The sequence below is a fragment of the Micromesistius poutassou genome (genome assembly GCF_964030765.1).
Source record: "Micromesistius poutassou genome assembly, chromosome: 23".
Classification (NCBI taxonomy): domain Eukaryota; kingdom Metazoa; phylum Chordata; class Actinopteri; order Gadiformes; family Gadidae; genus Micromesistius; species Micromesistius poutassou.
Window position 1 is genome coordinate 4,931,107 of NC_140293.1, and position 20,082 is coordinate 4,951,188.

The window sequence follows — 20,082 nt, forward strand, 5'->3', positions numbered from 1 at the left end:
GGAAAGTGTGTATGTTTTTTGGGGTGGGGATTTTGAGAGAGAGAGAGAGAGAGAGAGAGAGAGAGAGAGAGAGAGAGAGAGAGAGAGAGAGAGAGAGAGAGAGAGAGAGAGAGAGAGAGAGAGAGAGAGAGAGAGAGAGAGAGAGAGAGAGAGAGTGGTTTATTCTGCATGGCTCCCTAAAACAGGAAGCAGGGATAAAGGTGTGCCTCACACCTTTATGTCCGACACAATAAGACGGTGCATCCGACGGACACGGCCGTTCGTGACAGGCAATCTGGCAATTTCGTTCTCATTTGAAAAGGTGTAGGCTAATAGACTGAAGGCTATGAGGGGGAGACGGTACAAAAAAAAGGGACACAAAGACGTAGTGATGATGCTGGTCACCCACCTCGGTCGCCTCACGGCTGAAGCGGGGATGTTGCGGTGATTCTCCGGGGCAGCGTGTCCCGCGCTCTGCTGGCCTCCGATCTTTTTTTTGGACTTGGTTTCCGCTCGACTAGTTTCTTCGCCGCTCCATCCGACGTGTGTCTTGTGAGTGCAGTAGGTGGAGGGTCGGTCCTTGCGGGGTTGAGTGTGAGTTAAGACATTGTTCAAAAACGCACTTTGCGCTGCTTTTGATCAGTTCCCGATGTCGCAGTCCCGACACGAAGGTGGGCACATGATGCGGTACGGGGGACGAGGAACATTCTTTCTTGTCCAGAAAGCTTATGCACACACACACAAACACACACCTACTCACACTCTCACACACACACACACACACACACACACACACACAATCACACTCACACGCAGACACACACACACACACACACACAATCACACTCACACGCAGACAGACGGTCACACACACACACACACACACACACAGGGGCGCACACACATGGGCACACACACATCAATAGTGAACAAGCAGGAGATAGGGGGCAAACCCAGGATGCTGATTGGACCCCGAGTGACAATAGATGGTTTGAATCATGATCTATATCAATTCCATTATTATAACAATCCATGTATCTGGGCGGACACCCTTTTCATTTGGTTCGTCTGGTCTTTTTGTTATTTCTGGGGCATCTCATGGAAGGATAGGAGGGAGGATGATTCAAGTAACCTTAACCGTGATCCCTTGGATTCACCTTGGCTCTCAAACACCCTCCGCTTCACGTTCATCGCACATACCAGAAGGGGCAGGATACCAGGATACCGCAGTTATTTGGGCACCGTAGCCTCTACTCAAGTCTGTTTCAGACATCCGATCTAATCTATCCGCGCATGAATGACACGATTTTACACGTGCAAACTGTGTGCAGTAAATACGTCAAGGTCCAATTTCGGCGTGCAGTTGCCTATTCCGCCAATCCTTCTCATTAACCTCCGTCGAGAGCAGACGCGCCCAATATACCACGCATCACCTAAAGCGGTCTCAATGGAAAATGAATTATTTTGATATAGTTTCGGCATTAAAATGGGTTTTGATAACTCGTTTGAATCATGTTATATAATCATGTTATATTTTATATTAACGACAGTAAAATGCACATTTCTCAGTAGAAATGTTATCAAAACACATTTCAATGTCAAAACACATTTTCCCTAAAATAGATACGCCTTCTGGGTTGCCGGTTCGGGGGGGGATGTCATGACCGTTAAATCTGCTCTCCAGGGAAGGATTAACCCACCCCACTGCACGCAAAATTGGACATGGCGTACACGCACGTTTGAAAGTGTCAAATCGTGTTATTTGCACGCAGATGAATGCGATCGGGTTTGTTTTTACAGTCAGGGATTACAAGGCTTGTGTCGGTGAGGATCGCTGCCCGGGCTTTGCCCCTCGAGCCTGGGTCCCTCCGGCGGGCCGCAGGGTGGAGGTCGACGTGGCGCCTGGGCCCCACCCGGGCCCCTGGGGGGACGCGGCGGGGGGCTGGCGAGGCGGCGCCGACCTCGCGGACTGCTTGGGGGGGCTCTGAGGCCGATGAGGCGTGCGCTGCTGAAAGTTCCGCCGGTAGAGCTGCGACTGCGAGTGCAGCAGCAGCTGCGTGTACTGCACCTCCGGCATGATGAGCTTCAGGCAGTTCTCCTGGGCCTGGCCGGACGTCCCCTGGCTGAGGTTGGCCGGCAGGTCGTAGCCCACGATGTCCACCTTGGCGTTGGGCTGCCACGGACGGAGGTCCTTGTTCTTGATCTGCGAGGCCGAGCGCATCAGCGGCATGCGCCGGCCGAAGCAGTGCCTCACCAGCTGGTCCTGGTGCTTGCGCAGCAGACGCACCTCGCGGGCCACGCACGCCGGGCCCATGGCGGCGATCTGGCGCCACAGCGAGGCGTTGAAGTGGTCGTAGAGGCGGGCGTCCAGCGCGTTCCACCGGCGGATCTTGGCGGTGAGGCCCGGCGACAGGCTCCGCTTGGAGCTGAGCGTGCGCATGTTGAGCTTCAGGTACAGCACGTCCTCCAGGTCCCAGGAGAGCAGGCGGCGCAGGAGGATCAGGGACTCGTCAAAGTGCTCGGCGATCATCACCAGCGTGAAGGCCTGCTCCACCTCCGCCACGAAGGCCCGGGCGTAGCCCACGTCCTCGGCGGGGCGGTCCTTGTCGCCGCCCAGGTCGAAGGTCAGGGTGTTGCGGGCGTACATGGAGTCCTTCTCCTTGGGCCGGTAGTAGCGCAGGGGCTCCTCCAGGAAGGCCTCCAGGGAGCAGTTTGGCACGCGCTTGAAGCTCTGGCAGATCTGGCTGTAGTAGCTGAAGAGGGACTCGAACATGAGGCCCGGCTCGCGCAGGATGGTGACGTACACCGTGTCGTCGGGCATGAGCCGCCGCAGCTCGGCGCGGTTGAAGCGCATGTGGTTGGTGACGACGCTGGGCGGCAGGGTGTGGGGGTGCACGAAGTGGGAGGTGAAGGTGCGCGGGTAGCAGAACTGGTGGCCGCACGCCTGGACGGGCAGCGCCACCGTCAGGTTGTGGCGCTCGGCGAAGCGGAACAGCAGGTTCTGCATGGTGCTGCTGGCCGTCTTGTGGGTCTTGAGGAAGGCCACGTGGGTGTGCTTGGGCTCCAGGCACGGGGACGGCGCCGAGCAGAGGACGGGGCAGCCCAGGTAGAAGGCCTCCATGGTCCTGCAGTGGGACAGGGGGAGGGGAGAACACACACATCTGGTTAGGGTGGTTCGAAAGCCCCACTATTGTTATCTTCGTCTTTTTATTATTATTATTCCGCCTAATTTGGGGTTAGTATTTCTTCCTCCAGTTGTTAAGGCGTAAAAACCAATCCAAGGGCAAAACAAATTGAAAAAATTATTGCCTAATGTTCAGTGTTGTATAATTATAACGTCTGAACCCAGCATAAGTTAATAACAATTGGTTTTTTTGAGAATTATCCCTCGAAAAGAGGCCGGGAGAATTCTGCTTGGGAAGAGGAGGGGGAGCAGAAACCATTGTTAGACGGCAAAGAAAAAGTGTCAGAGAACGAGAACCTGAGCAGAATAAAAAGTTAGCAGAGCGGCTAGATGTCAAGGGAACAGTCGACGAGAGCTGGTTGACTGTTCCCTCGACATCTAGTCTAACATCTAACATCTGACATCTCAGCTAACTTTCTGCTAACGCTCTCTCTCTCTTGACTGTTCCTTCCTCTCTTCTAATTGGTCCCTGGGCCCAACACAGATAATGCGCTGTGGCTCCTTATTCCACTGCTGTAAGTATCAGAAGCTTCAAATAGGAGCTGGTTCTTCCTTGATCTGCACTTTTAACTTTTTTGTCTTCCACAGAAGAAAAGGATTCTGCCGCAATTAGTGCCGCGTAAGTGTGTGCGCACATGTGTGCATTTGCATTTGTGTCACCGTTTGCAATTGTGTGTTTAAACCGACGATGCTGAGGCACAGCTACTTTGTTGTTCCCTCTCTCTCTTTCTCTTGTGCGTCCGTATAAAGCTGGTGGTTCAGGACAGTCCAAATGGATCGGCTATTGGATCGGAGAGGTCTGTCCAGTACAATTGGCTTCAACAATGCTCTCGAGTCAGATCAACGCTGAGGTCATTAGGGTTCTCTGGTTACGGCTGTGTCTCTCGGGAAAGTTAAAAGCAAGAACTGGAGACAAAAAGCCTGGGCATGTATAGTCTCACCCCAATCAGGGTATGGAAACAAGGATTGTTTAACAAAATGTATCAAACATTTGATTCATTACTGAATTATTTAAATAAATAAAATCGCTATAACCGGCTCAACTCTCATACTTTATTAGGTAAAAACAGTTGGGTGTGGCTGTGTGGGTCTGATGGTGAAACCAAAGATCACAGGGAAAGCGTGTGCATGCGGGTGTGTGAGTGTGTGTGTGTGTGTGTGTGTGTGTGTGTGTGTGCGCGCGCAGCGCGCGCGCGCGTGTGTGTGTGTGTGTGTGTGTGTGTGTGCGTGTGCGTGTGTGTACCAGCTCTCCAGGTGCCCCCCATGGTGCAGCAGGAGGCTGACGGTGCTGATGACCACAAAGGCCAGGAAGATCTTCTTGGGGATCATCTCTGGCCACGCCTCACTGCCTCTCACCACGCTGCGGGGAAGAGAAGGAGACGGGACAGGGGGTGCTTTTAGTCGTACAGCCCCTTCATCTGACTCTACACTAAACTGACAGACAGACAGGGATGGAGCGACGGGTAGATAGGGAGACGGTTGATGGATTGGTGGATAGATTGATGGGTGCTACATTGATGGGTGGGTGGGTGGGTGGACGGGCGGCTGTCTGGAGAGATGAATAAAGACTGATCAATAGTAGCTAGATGGATGGAAGGGAGTCGTGGCACATGGAAGAGAGTTGAAAGCCTGCAGGATTGAAAACCAAAAAACAAGAGCAATAATGATAGATTTCCATTTAAGAGAGAGAGAGGTGCATTTACGTCAAGATGTATTTGAATTAATTCAGAGCCAATTGGAAAACTGAACAAAAGACTGTATACATAATAATTTTAAGAGTGAAGGAACTACTCAAATTAACCATTGGGACTGATTTTTCCAATGACTTCCCAAGTAACAATAGATGACGTTGTTGTAGTGTATTGTTAGTTTACTTGAACCCCATGTTTCAGGTCGTATTTCAACACAATATACGGTTTGAAAAAAATAAGTCGAAGTGTGAAGGAAGCGTGTTATCCTGATGGCTACAACCTAGTTGCGATACTTTGGAAGTACCTTGGTCAAAAATACGCTGATAATGGAGACATACGAAATCTGCTATTTGGACTTTCACTTCCATAACCTGATTGTTCACTATAAATATTCAATAGATATAATAAACATCCCGCAAATGTTTGGCCCCCAAAACGCCGGCTATTGACAGGGCTAAGATTCCCCGCCCCCCCCTCTCTGTCTCTGGGTCTAAACAGAAGCTGGGAACCGTTCCAAATGTCTCCTTCCATGCATCGCCCCCTTTCTCTGTCTTTCCATTTTCTCGCCGTCCCTCCGCCCTAAACTCTTCACTCAGATCACAGCGGGCGACCAGCCGCCCTGGTTCTCTAATAACGCTGCCCTGTCCAACTTGAAACACACGCATTGAGGCACACATATTCTCGGGCTACTGTTGAATTGTGTTGAATTGTCAATTCCCAACTTTTAAGATGAATCAACCATTTATGGAAGTAGGGCCGATCCAAGGCTATTTGGGGTTTTGAATTTTTTTATTAAATGCCAGCAATTATCTGCAGAAACTATAATATTGCGAGATGTGGTTCAAATTGAATTAAACAATTTCAATAAACGACTTTAGTGAACAGCTGGAGTTTCACTGCCTCAAGTAGGAATGCATGTGACACACACACACTTTATTAAGAATGTATTAAATGTATATAAACATTGTTTACTAAATGTTGTTTACTAAACCAACACGTACAGATGACGTACACACCTTCATGTCATATGTATTTATTTAATGGTATCGTGACTGTGAGGTGAAACTGAATGCAGGGAAAATGAAACAGTGTAACAATGTTCATCATTGTTGTGTTCATCATTGTTGTGTTCACCAGTGCTGCGTGCCGCAGGGTTGTGTGTTGAGCCCTCTGCTCTACTCTCTCTTCACTCACGACTGTGCCCCTGTTTATGGCTCCAATGCCATATCAAGTTCACAGATGACACACTGCGGTGGGCCGGATCAGAGATGAGGATGAAACAGCATATAGGGAGGAGGTTCAACATCTAACTACGTGGTGTAAAAACAATAACTTCAGGAGAACCAGGAGCAGGGCACACACCCCCTCCATATATCAGCGGTGCTGAGGAGCGTGTGTCTAGCTTTAAGTACCTTGGGGTTCACATCACAGATAATCTTTCTTGGTCCCTTAACTCCTCCAGTCTGGTGAAGAAGGCGCATCAGCGTCTTCACTTCCTACGGACCCTTAAGAAAGCACAGCTTTGTCCTAGGATTCGGATCAGACTTCTACCGATGTACCACTGAGAGCATACTTACAAATTGCATCTCTGTTTGGTACGGTAACTGCAACGTTGCCGACCGCCAGGCACAACAAAGAGAAGTGTACTCTGCCCAGGGGACTATTGGCTGTCTACTCCCCCCCATCCACAACACATACCATGACCGCTGCTTAAACAAAGCCAAATCCATTGTCAGGGATGACACCCACCCAAACCATGGACTTTTCACCCTTCTCCCATCTGGGAAGCGATACAGGAGCCTGCACTCCACACCAGCAGGCACAAGTATAGCTTCTTTCCAGGAACTGTATCACTGTTGAATAAACCCCCACCCCCCGTCTAGCACTGGACTTTCAAATGGTTACCTGCTTACCTGTTGCATCTCACTTTCTGCAATGTTCACCTTTTTACTTATACTGCCTTGCACTGTATAACTGTTTACATTTATTACTGCACTGTCTAGCACTGGACTTTTAAATGACTACCTGCTTATTTGCAATTAATTTAAGATCTCTCTCTCTCTCTCTCTCTCTCTCTCTCTCTCTCTCTCTCTCTCCCCCACCTAATTTCTGCGTCTTGTTTATTATCACCTCTCCTATCTCCTCCTATCTCACCAATCTCCTATCAGTCACTGTGTATTACTTGTATAGTTGTTGTTTTTTTGTATCTAGCACCTGAACTGTGAAGATAAGAGCTAAAGATAGGACCATGGTGACACAGAGCAGAGACAGTCGGTAAAGGTGAAAGTCCTATTTTCTAACACTTTTGAGTGTGTGTGTGTGTGTGTGTGTGTGTGTGTGTGCATGGGAGTGTGTGTGAGTGTGGTAGATCAAGTGACACAGTGAGTTAATAAGAAAAGATTGAGAGGCTCAGTTTGAAACTCTCTGTCCCTCTCACTCGCACTCTCTCACTCTCTCACTCTCTCACTCACTCACTCACTCACTCACAAATTCACATACTCACTCACTAAAGTGGCTCAGGGAGCTCCCCGTCTGGCCCGGCCAATAATGAACGCGCCTTAATTAAAAACGCCTGATTGGGTTTCTGTAACGATCGGTACAGATGTGACAGCACGGCGGGGGAGGCAACCTGATCTGAGTGGTGGTGGACTATGATTTCAACAACGCTGAGAGAGAGAGAGAGAGAGAGAGAGAGAGAGAGAGAGAGAGAGAGAGAGAGAGAGAGAGAGAGAGAGAGAGAGAGATGAGGGAGACAAAGAGCAGAGAGACAGAGGGGAGAGAGATATACATAGTGTGTGTATATATATATATATATATATATAGAGAGAGAGAGAGAGAGAGAGAGAGAGAGAGAGAGAGAGAGAGAGAGAGAGATACATAATATATTAATATGTATATATATTATATATATAAACATATATATATAGAGAGAGAGATGAAAGAGACAAAGATGAGAGACAGAGTAGCTAAAGAGAGAGAGAGAATAATAATGTTTGTTAATAGTTAATAGTGAGTCAGTGAGGGAGGAAGGGCGTCAGGGTGAACGACTGACAGATGGAAAGACCCAGAAAGAATGTGCAGAGAATGACACCAGATGAGGGAATGTAAGAAGAAAAAAAGAGGATGAACATGCAGCGTATATTTGTCCATACGACTTTCTTAGCAATGTCCTCCTTTGAGGCATACGAATGTTCAATGCTGTTCACTGTAACTTTATTTTTTCATATACTCATACTGAAATTATGATCATTCTTATTATGATGATTATGAAATTTCTGATCTTTCGTGCGTGTGTGTATGTGTGTGTGTGTGTGTGTGTGTGTGTGTGTGTGTGTGTGTGTGTGTGTGTTTGTGTGTAGTTATCTGCCCACAAGGGTTGTTTTTCATCGTCAGCAAAACTGTGTGAGGTGTATTCATGCTGGTGTTTGTGGAATTTGGTTGCAACCCGGTATCACGCGATTTCGTGCTCATGCGCACGAACGTTAATCTATTGAATCGTGTCCCACAGCACGATTGTCCGACTTTTTTCGTTCTACACAGAACGAAATGTAAACCAATCCATTCTGAATGGGAGCGTTTCTCCGATTTTTTCGTGCTACACAGAACGAAATGTAAACCAATGCATTCTTAATGGGAGCGTTTCTCCGATTCTTTTCGTGCTACACAGAACGAAATGTAAACCAATGCATTTTGAATGGCAGCGTTTTTCAGAGAGACAGAGAGAGAGAGAGTGAGTGAGTGTGTGCAGACAGTACAGTGCACCCTCTATCTATTTATGTGTCAAAACAACAAATTCATCAAAGGGTAAATTTAGTGTATTAGGGCTACTCTGATTTTCCCGCTTTTTACAGCAGACCTCCTCAAAAACATTTCGTGCTCATGCGCACAAAAGTTTATTGAATCGTGTCCCAGAGCACGATTGTCTGACTTTTTTCGTTCTGCGCAGAACGAAATGTTAACCCATGCGTTTTCGATCGGAGCGTTTCTCAGAATATAAACATGTAAGGTATATATATATATATATATATAAAAATAAATATTTATTTATTTATTTATTTATTTATATATAGCCTATAGGGTGACCCGATGTCCCGCTTTGTGCGGGACAGTCACGCATTTCCACTTTTTACAAATTGAGACGTTTTCCCGCATTGTTATTGATAGTTATTGACTCGATTTTTTTAAATGCGTGTTTTATAACCTGGCATTTATCAAATAGCTGTGTGCGGAGACAGCAGTGAGGGCTGTCTTCAGGGGGCGGGGCGGGCCGTTTGATCATGTCAATCAAACTGGGACGCGGACGCAGGTTAAGGGAACGCCCACCAACATGATAATGAAGATAATAAGAAATTATTTCCTGGGACTGGGAACGCCTCGGGATCCCCCCGTCAGAGTTGGTCAATGTGGCCCGGGAAAGGGAAGTCTTTTTAATGTGAAAATGGTGGACATACTTTATAATAACATGGTTGCTATGACGGTTGCTATGGACGCTGAAACCAACAGCTCGCGTGCCGTTTAAATCATGGCTATAAATGTTTGTCTTTGCTGATCATGTTATTTTATGTAACCGTGTAATGATGTTCTCTTATTAACGTGAAACCAGGACGTTTTGACGAGTTTAACGAGAATAAATAAATAAATATATATATATAAATGAAATAATGGCCAGGTCGTGTAGTCGATGGCAACCACCATAGCGCCATAGAAATCCTAGCCTGCCCCATATTCTGTCGAAAATAATGTCCCGATTGAAATGCATTGGTTTAATTCACTCTGATTTAATTCACAGCCCATTCACTCCTGTATTAACCCAACTACGGCTCTAGTAGACGTTGTGAGCATCTTTCCTATTGGATAGTTATTAGGAAGACATTAACATGGTTGCTATGGACGCTGAACCAAAACCATTGTCTTTGCTTGTAATGTTATTTTATGTAACCGTGTAGGCCTAATGATGTTCTCTTATTTAACAACTTAAAAAAAAGCTTTACTACATTTTTTAGAGCAGGTATGGCGTCTTCTTTCTTGGAATTTAATAGAGCGGGTTAATAAACCATTTTCGTTGCTTCGAGGAGGTCTGGTGGTCTCCGTAGGCCTATATAATAAATAAATAAATACATATATAAATATGTAGGCCTATGTCAATGGTCAATGATCAGATACAGATCTTGTTATAACAATAAGCTACATCGCTACGTGGTCTACTTATAATATTATGACTAAATAATTGTTTTTATATATATTAATTAATAATAATTAAAAATATATATATTTTATTAATTCAATATTAAACCAATGGATTTCAATCGGGAGATTATTTTCGACAAAATATGGGGCAGGCTGCGCAGGATTTTATGGCGCTATGGTGGTTGCCATCGACTACACAAACTGGCCATTATTTCATTTTCTGTAACATCCACGCATATATCCTGCATTTAATACATGTAGGCCTACACGTTATATGCACAATATTCTGAACAAACCCCCGAACATATTGATTCTAGGTTCCTGTGATAGGAGTGGGACGCTGTGATGTTAATTAATTAATTTAGTAAATTATTATTAATTGATTAAACATTAATGTACACAATGTATGCACCGTTCACGTTGAAAACGACTTCATGAGTTCAAACATAAACATTCATTGTAACATAACATTCATTCATAGCTCTTACGTTAACGACGTTAAGTGCGGCAACTGAGCTGCCGTCAATTGTGTTGTTTTTGTCGTAAACTAGGGTCCGCTGGCTAGGAAATAGACAGATATTCTAAGGTGTCCTTCAAAATTCACCTTGTAATATCTTTCTATTTTCCGCAGTTTAATTTATAATTAATAAGTTACTTTTGTATTGAACTTGACTTTCTGACCTTTTTTTTTTTAAATCCCTGTCTGGTGGCTAGTCACGTCACCCAGAGAGATGCGCATGGTCTGATTTTGTAGTGACACAGCCTATAACCTATTCATGAAAGCAAAACATCAAGCTCATTGATTTAATGAGGCATGTTATTTGAAACAATTAATTAGTTATCATGTGTGAGAGGTCATTCCTCCTCCTGAGTGTGCTTCCTATTTATGTCTAGGCTATACTGTCCACAAGCACCCCCCACCCCTCCCAATATGGATATTGAGAATTGTTGCCACGTCCCAGTGGTGGTGGTGTCATATAAATGAAAGAGGGCATTCAAATATACTAAAGTGATTCATTAGGAGGCTGAGGCAAGGACATTAAGCAGTAAGCTTAGAATGAATGAATTAGTTGACAAGAGATAGAATCTTGTCCATTAGACCTTCAGGGTGCATCTTGGGATTACTCTGTGAAAATTGTGTGTCTCTGGAAAAAAGCCGGCCCTAACCCTAACCCTAAACCTCAGACCCCCCCCCTCCCTGCCCTCGGGGTCCGAGAAGGCCAAGTTTCGGTGTGGGGGTCCCAGTTAGGCCCTAGAATAAGGTAGTCAAGTTTCAGGGCGGTAGGACCTCTCTATCCCAAAAAGTTTCTTGCCACCACATTCTGATCCACTTGGTCTTACACGCAACACTTCTGAGAGGCTTTCTCCAAAAAACTGTCTATTTTGGAAAACTTTTTTTCTGTAAGGGCTAGAACTCCAAATCTCAGATATGTCGTTCTCAGGACCCTGGGAAATGTGTGTATACATTTTGGCATCTCTAGCTATCTCGAAAAGGTGGGAAAAGGGGCGTGACCTCGGACAGTAAGGTAAATGTGAATAAGACAGGTTAGTTTCTAGTCCCCATTTTTGATGGGATGGAGGTGTTAATGTGTGCCTTAAGGTGTGTAGACACAGCTGGCCTGTGGACAAGTTTTTGAAGTCTGGGGTCAAAAGGTCAAAAAGAGCCAGCACCACGCCCCTTATGAGATAACAAAAAGTTAATGTGCATTTCTCTCATAACTTTTTGTCATTATTAAAAAGAGGCCTGATTCTCAGATATGCATGTTGGATGGCCTGTCTGGGAAGAACTTCAGGCCAAAATCTTGCAAGCGAGCCGGTGAGGTGCAACAAGATCAGATGGAGCACTTGGTGAGTAATTTCTTGTACTGGTGCCCCCAAGTTGATAATCGTCCTTTGAGACCCCCGTTGATAAAAAAGAGACCCCAGGTCTATAGCTTACTTGTTACTGGCCTTGACTCAGAAGTTACCTATTGCATCACTTCCTTTAGGGCCTCGGCCTGCTTTCATTGTAGTATATTTGAATGCCCTCTTTCATATATATGACACCACCACCACTGGGACGTAGCAACAATTCTCCATATCCATATGGGGAGGGGGGGGGGGGGGGGGGGGTGCTTGTGGACAGTAGGGGTACACTAGACATAAATAGGAAGCTTGCAATGAGGATTTCAATCACCAGAAATAGTCAATACACACTCAGGAGGAGGAATGACCTCTCACACATGATAACTTAATGAATTATTTCAAATAACCCTGCCTCGTTAAATAATCAATGAGCTTGGTGTTTTGCTTTGACGAATAGGTTATAGGCTGTGTCACTACCAAATATGTCCGTGCGCATCTCTCAGAGTGACGTAACTAGCCACCAAACAGAGATAAAAAAAAAAGATTACAAAACAAGTTGATTACAAAAGTAACTTATTAATTAAACAAGTCTAAACTGCGGAAAATAGAAAGATATGGGGGGCGATTGATGGCAACCATCATAGCAAGTCACGTGACGTGGACGCAGGCCCATTGAAAAGAATGGGCCAAAAAAATTTAGGCGTGTCACATGTTCAGAGCCGTAATGCATTTTCCGCTGTGGACCAACGCAGTTTTACTTCAATCTGGAATGAGACTGGGTTTAAGGGACGTGGTTAGTTTCAGTTTTTGAGGGGGTCTGCTGAAAAATTCTGATAAATTAGATTATTTTAGCCTACTTGTTTTGACGAATCCTGCGCAGCCCCCCCCCCTTCTGAAGTCGAAAATAAATTCCCAATTAATTTATCTATTTATTATATACGAAGACCACCAGACCTCCTCGAAGCAAAGAAAATGGTCTGTTAACCCGCTCTATTAAATTCCAAGAAAGAAGATGCCATACCTGCTCTAAAAAATGTAGTAAAGTTTTTTTTTAAGTTGTTAAATAAGAGAACATCATTAGGCCTACACGGTTACATAAAATAACATTACAAGCAAAGACAATGGTTTTATAGCCATGATTTAAACGGCACGCGAGCTGCTGGGTTCAGCATCCATAGCAACCATGTTAATGTCTTCCTAGTAACTATCCAATAGGAAAGATGCTCACAACGTCTACTAGAGCCGTAGTCGGGTTAATACAGGAGTGAATGGGCTGTGAATTAAACCAGAGTGAATTAAACCAATGCATTTCAATCGGGAGATTATTTTCGACAGAATATGGGCTGTGTAGCAAAAACCGGCAACTCGTTGGGGTTTGTAGCCAAACTCGCCTAACTGATATTTTGCCTGTTAGGCCTAAGGATAATGTGCGCATATGTTACCAAAAATACTTTGAAATGGTGGCCAATATGTTACTGTTCAAGACAGCATGTTCAGTCTTTATTGTTGTAACAAGGAAAACGTCTTCTGGGTAACATTAAGTGACTATAATGATAACGGAATGTTTTTAACTATACATAACCTTAATATTGCTGGTGTATTTGATTTTTTTCATACTTATGGCATAATAATGAATTCCAAAAGAATGTGCCCCTTATCAGCGGGCCTGGTCAGGGTTAACTGAGACGGGAAAACCGTGACAGGTAAAAACATCTGCATTCAGAGGCCAGTTTCACCCGCACAAGTTGGTTTCTGAGAAATGGCCTGACAGGTAGAAGGAAGAACCCGTAGATGGGTGGAAAATAGTTGAGGTTAGAATAACCGGTTATTCTTTATGTGTGGTATGTGATGGGCAAAACAGCCCAATGAGCACACCACATGATATGTACGTTATGAACACACCACATGATACGTACATTACGAATATAGTTAACCCATGTTCTAAACGAACACACACATAACCAGCTATTCTTCAGGTCAAGGCCTGAGCCGGAGGCCGGATGTCCCAACATGGAGAGATGCTAGAGACTCAGACAATGCACCACACATTCGCAAGAACAGGTGTGTAGTACGCCTTTCAACTTTTATGTCATGACCCATAAGATCCAGTCAACCCAGAAGACGGTTAGAAATCCCACCGTTGGACCACAGTCATTAACACATAGTCTAACCGCAGCCCAGGGCGCCTCCCGCCTTTCCCAAGGTTAGGGAGCTGAACGGGGAGCTGGATCCAGGTAACCCCCACGCCAGCCCTGATAACATCCAAAAACACACACACCAACCCTAAGCACACACACCTCGTTAGGAGGAAAACACAGCATAAGACCATACCACACAGATCATCTCACACTCTTCTGAAGCAGAACTTCCAAGGAGGCGAAGCTCCAGGCGACCTCAGCGCTGATAGGGACTTAGAAAATATTCGATCTCTCACGCTTTATGTACCTGTATCACTTTTACCATTTTACTTAATAAATCCGAGGCCCTCGTGCTGACAGAATTTATTACCTCTCCGTCTCATTTTCTCTGGTCAAGTAACTAGACAGACAGATTTTCCCAACATATGGGATTCAGTTCATGTTACTATTCTTGTGAGCTATAAGTTCAATAGACTTCATTGATCAAATAAGACGTCTGGTCACCTTTTTCTACCTCTACTCTGGCAATCCAACCCGGTATCACGCGATTTCGTCACACACACACACACACACACACACTCTCTCGCTATCTCTCTCGTTTGAAAAACGCTGCCATTAAAAATGCATTGGTTTACATTTCGTTCTATGTAGCACGAAACAAATCGGAGAAACGCTCCCATTCAGGATGCATTGGTTTACATTTCGTTCTGTGTAGCACGAAAAAAACGCTGCCACTCAAAATGCATTGGTTTACATTTCGTTCTGTGTAGCACGAAATAATCGAAGAAACGCTCCCATTCAGAATGCATTGGTTTACATTTCATTCTGTGGGGGACGTTTGTTTCAGTTTTTGAGGAGGTCTGCTTAAAAAATCGGACATATTGACATATACTGTATATAACTAGAGGGTGCACTGTACTGTCTGCACACACACTCACTCACTCTCTCTCTCTCTCTCTGAAAAACGCTGCCATTCAAAATGCATTGGTTTACATTTCGTTCTGTGTAGCACGAAAAAAATCGGAGAAACGCTCCCATTAAGAATGCATTGGTTTATATTTCGTTCTGTGTAGCATGAAAAAATCGGAGAAACGCTCCCATTCAGAATGCATTGGTTTACATTTCGTTCTGTGTAGAACGAAAAAAGTCGGACAATCGTGCTGTGGGACACGATTCAATAGATTAACGTTCGTGCGCATGAGCACGAAATCGCGTGGGTTGGGAATTTGTATGGAACCAAGACGGTGGCGCTGTTTGAATGGCTCCTCATTCTCCTCTCTCACTGTCTCTCTGTTTCCCTCCATTATTTCCTTCTCCCAGTGGAAGTGGTTGTCCGTTACTTTAGTACCTGAAAGTGCCTGGTCCTCCAAGTGCTTTCCCAGAATTCACCATACTCAGCATTAATTATTCCTTTGTTCCCTTTTTCCTCTCTTTCTTTCTTTCTTTCTTTCTTCCTTCCTTCCATCCTTTTTTCTTTCCTTCCTTCCTTCCTTCCTTCCTTCCTTCCCTTCCTTTCTGTATGTATGTATGTATCTATGTATGTGTGTATGTATGTAAGTATATATTGAGATGTATGCATTGCTTTCTGCGTGTATTTATTTGTGTACTTGTTTTCAGGCCTTTTTGAAGGAGGTGTATGAGTAGGGGTGAAAACAGGTGCAGTGCATTAAGTTAATTACGGGTCTGTAGGCGTGCCAGTGGCCGTACATAAACACAGCAACAGGCACAAAACACAGCAGGCGGATAAATAAATATCTCATCGTTTTTAAACCTATGCGTCGATAAGTTACCAAAGCGACCAACGCAGTGGTTTGGATAATGCCTTGAGCTGGAGGTAAGAGAACGTACCACCTTTTCTAAGCGAGTTCAGTTACGTTATGTCCGCATGTTAGCTATGAGTGCTCAATGCAGCGTAAAGCGATTCATTGCACATTACACAGAGTACGGGTCTGGTAGGAGGAACGGATTGGGTGGTGACGAGGCCTATGGCCATCTGCCCTTCTGTAGTTCTTTCTTCCATCTCTGACAGCAACCCCCTTGTCCAATCACGGCTGCCTTAATCAAAAACGGTGGATAGAGGCCCTGCAGGTGATAGGGTACACAGCAGGACGCCGCTAGAACCAGGAGCGTTTGATGCTCCAAAGATACGGCGCACAATCAAAAACATATCACTATCAAATACCACACACTGTCAGAAATACCACATAACGGGGCGCCCCGGGGGTTCACCGGGTAGAGCGCGTACTGGTAATGCCCAGTCCTGACCGCAGCGACCCGGGTCCTTTGCTGCATGTCCTACCCTCTCTCTCTCCCATACCCTCCTGTCTTATGCTGCGTTCCAGGCACAATCTCTAGCCCGTAAGTTACGACTTCAAGTCACGACAAACCTTATTACTGCCTTACTTTACGAATGACTTTACGTTGCCTATTCATGCCTATTTATGTCTATTTCTCCCCGTTAGTCACTGGCGTCTGAGCATCTACAGGGGCCGCCATTGTTGTCTATGTGTGTGAGAGACGTCAAAAACTGTAACTGGGAGCACATCGATCTGGTACGAGTTTGCGGGTAGTGAGTGACGGGTTTGACTGCCGTTCCGGGGCACTTTCACGGGTAGAAGGTTGTGAAAACACGGGTTACGGGGTTGAGCGGAACGCGCCATTACTCTACAAAAAAAAGCACATGCTGCCAGAGGTACACACACGCGCGCGCGGCTGTAAAAGAGCGGCCCTGTTAACGCGGTTATGACAGGGTCCTGATGCTACGCTAGCCTCTGGAGCTAGCAGATGGCTCTCCCCTGATCCTGTCATCTGCTCTCATCTCCTGTTCCGACCCTGACCCCCCCCCCCCCGCCGGAGGATCTTTACGACCCCGCCACGCTGACGCATAAACAAAACCTAAACACACTCCATGCCTGCACACACACACACACACACACACACACACACACACACGCATACACATTCTCCCTCACTTGTTAATCCTCAATTCCAGGCATATGTCTCTAAAGGTTTGTGTTGAAGGTATTATGGGAGATGCCGTCAGAGCTAAGACTGCATCACCTCTAATATAAATTAGTAGGCCAGAGGTCACAGCAAAACTGTGTGTGTCAACATGTGTGTGTGTGTGTGTGTGTGTGTGTGTGTGTGTGTGTGTGTGTGTGTGTGTGCGTGTGTGTGTGTGTGTGTGTGTGTGTGTGTGTGTGTGTGTGTGTGTGTGTGTGTGCATGCATTATGTACTTTCCCCCCTGAGTAAATTAGTAAATATAAATGTTAAATCAAAAGGACTTGCCCTCATATATCATGATACGAATATGGAATATGGATGCATGAACACCATATACCTTTCAGATGATAACTCTTCATAACCATAAACTGTCGGCTGGCCATAGAAACAGACTTAGATCCCAAATGCTCTATGAAATGACAGTTGTGGTTAAAAGTAACAGCTGCGGTCCGACACTCGACCCAACTGTCGTGGTTAGAATCTGCAGCTGCCCCATTGGTCAGCAGAGAGAGAGAGAGAGAGAGAGAGAGAGAGAGAGAGAGAGAGAGAGAGAGAGAGAGAGAGAGAGAGAGAGAGAGAGAGAGAGAGAGAGAGAGAGAGAGAGAGAGAGAGAGGCTCTCTAAAACAGGAAGCATGGCGATAGGTGTGACTCACAGGTACTTACAGGATCTCTTACAGGAACTCACAGGATTTAAGAGCACCTATGGCTTGAGACCACAGGAACATGACATATTTACAGACAACAGGAATTGGTAGTAGCGTTGAAATGGTTGGTTGACATATGTCAGGTTGCGTACTAAGAAGAATTTCCAACTGAACGCCAAGGCCACGTCCATGCCTTCTTCCATACTGATGTCTAGGTCATGTGACATGATACAGCGTTTAAAAAAAGAAATGTTTCTGCTTTCCCCGGTAGTGTATCAACTTGGGGAAGGATCTTTTGAAATCAATTATGGAAAGAAACGTTTGTGGCAATTGTGGAAAGAAACGTAATCATAGTGATGACAAAGTACTAGGAGAAAACCTGGAAAGAAAATAAGTGTTTTTAAATGCACATGCACACACACACACACACACACACACACACACAAAATCAACCTAGCTACTGTATATACAGTCAAGACAGACTGGACTCCCTATGGTGTTTTTAAGAATCAACCCCACCCTATTCCTGGACATGTTAGAGGGGTAGAGGGCGAGAGATGCAGAGAGAGAGAGAGAGAGAGAGAGAGAGCGAGAGAGACACACACACACACACACACACACACAGTGTGTTTGACAATGTTGTGTGTGATTCTGGTGTCCCCATGAATACTGATATGTTCATGATATATTTATGTTATAATCCTCTTGCATGCATGCCTAGTGTGTGCGATGTGTGTGCCTAGTGTGTGCGATGTGTGTGCCTAGTGTGTGCGATGTGTGTGTGTGTGTGTGGTGTGTGTGTGTGTGCCTAGTGTGTGTGTATAATGTGTCTCGTGTGTGATGTAGTGAATGTAGATCATTACTTGTCTAAGAGGCAGACTCTCTGTGGAGCCTCTTTCCCAGACTCTACAGCCCGAGCTGAACCACCCCCCAGAGAGAGAGAGAGAGAGAGAGCGAGAGAGAGAGAGAGAGAGAGCGAGAGAGAGAGAGAGAGAGAGAGCGAGAGAGAGAGAGGGAGAAGGAGAGAGAGATGGAGGGAAGGAGAGAAATCACAATGGAGAGAGAGAGAGAGAGAGAGAGAGAGAGAGAGAGAAAGAGGGAGAGACAGAGAGACAGAGAGACAGAGAGACAGAGAGAGAGAGCAGGAGGGCGAGAGACAGAGGGGGGGGGGGGGCGTGTTGAGGGACAGGGCAGGGATTAAGACAGACCGACAAACAGATGGCGAGACACAGAGACAAGACAGCCAGGTGGACACAACAGGCAGAAAGGCGGACGGACAGATGGACAGACGGGCAGGCAGACAGACGTAAGAGACGGATGCAATAGACGGCCCGACAGACAGACATATCGGTCAGACAGACAGACAGACAGACAGACAGACAGACAGACAGGCGGCCCAGACAGACGCAGAGAGAGGAACAGCAGGAGGAGAAGAGAGAAATGGAAAGTGTGATGGCGTCTTATGGGCTTAGTGTTACACTGTTGTCCATTGATTAAACAAGGGACAAGGTGCTCTGATGCTTTCATCAACATCTGGGGGATCAGAGCGACAGGACTCTAGACCCAACGGGGACCCGGGGGACGGTCCCCGCACGAGAGCCGCGGTAAAGACGGGTGCCAGGGAGAGGGAGATCGAATTGTAGGAGGAAAGAAAGACAAGGGTGGGGTGAGAGGGACACAGAGGGAGGGAGATACAGAGGCAGACACAAAGAGAGGGAGCATTTTTTATTATCCTGTGGTTTTCAACTGCTGCCAGGCTATTGCATCAAACAAATTTCTCTCACGGGGGATTGATAAAGTTGTATCGTATCGTGTGTCGTGTCATAGCAATAAGGAAGGAGAGAGAGATCAGAGACAGTGGCCGAGAGAGAGAGAGAGAGAGAGAGAGAGAGAGAGAGAGAGAGAGAGAGAGAGAGAGAGAGAGAGAGAGGGAAATTGATATGGCTATATTTGCAAAGAACACTTGTACCTTTACGACTCGTCGTAAATTGAGCCGTTTAAAATAGTTTTATTTATTCATTACCCATTGTAATCCCTGACCTCGTCGGCCAGTTGAATGGCATTTAACCTTGGTTATTGATTGGGTTATTTTCTTTGACGGACGTTGATCATTTTCCAATAGGGCTACTGCAACAACACAATATCAACACAGCAACACAACAACTTCTCTGCAAGAATCCTTGTCTCTTGCCGCTCCGCCTCCACACACACATCTCAAGGCGGCCGAAGGCTTTAGTTGTGTATAGGTTTATGGATTTATTAGATGTGTAAGTGAGAGTATTTATGTGTGTGTCCTTCTTGTGTGTGTGTGTGTGTGTGTGTGTGTGTGTGTGTGTGTGTGTGTGTGTGTGTGTGTGTGTGTGTGTGTGTGTGTGTGTGTGTGTGTGTGCATGTGCGTGTGCATGCAGG

General features: G+C 45.8%; 1 protein-coding gene across 1 annotated transcript; it reads right to left on the reverse strand.

Moving 5' to 3' along the window:
- Positions 1-1,786: 1,786 nt before the first annotated feature.
- gal3st3 (galactose-3-O-sulfotransferase 3) lies at positions 1,787-4,492 on the reverse strand (the record flags this gene model as incomplete). Its single annotated transcript, XM_084487513.1, has 2 exons — positions 1,787-3,104; positions 4,407-4,492. The coding sequence occupies 2 exons, from the start codon at positions 4,490-4,492 to the stop codon at positions 1,787-1,789; spliced, it is 1,404 nt and encodes a 467-aa protein (XP_084343639.1).
- Positions 4,493-20,082: the final 15,590 nt, after the last annotated feature.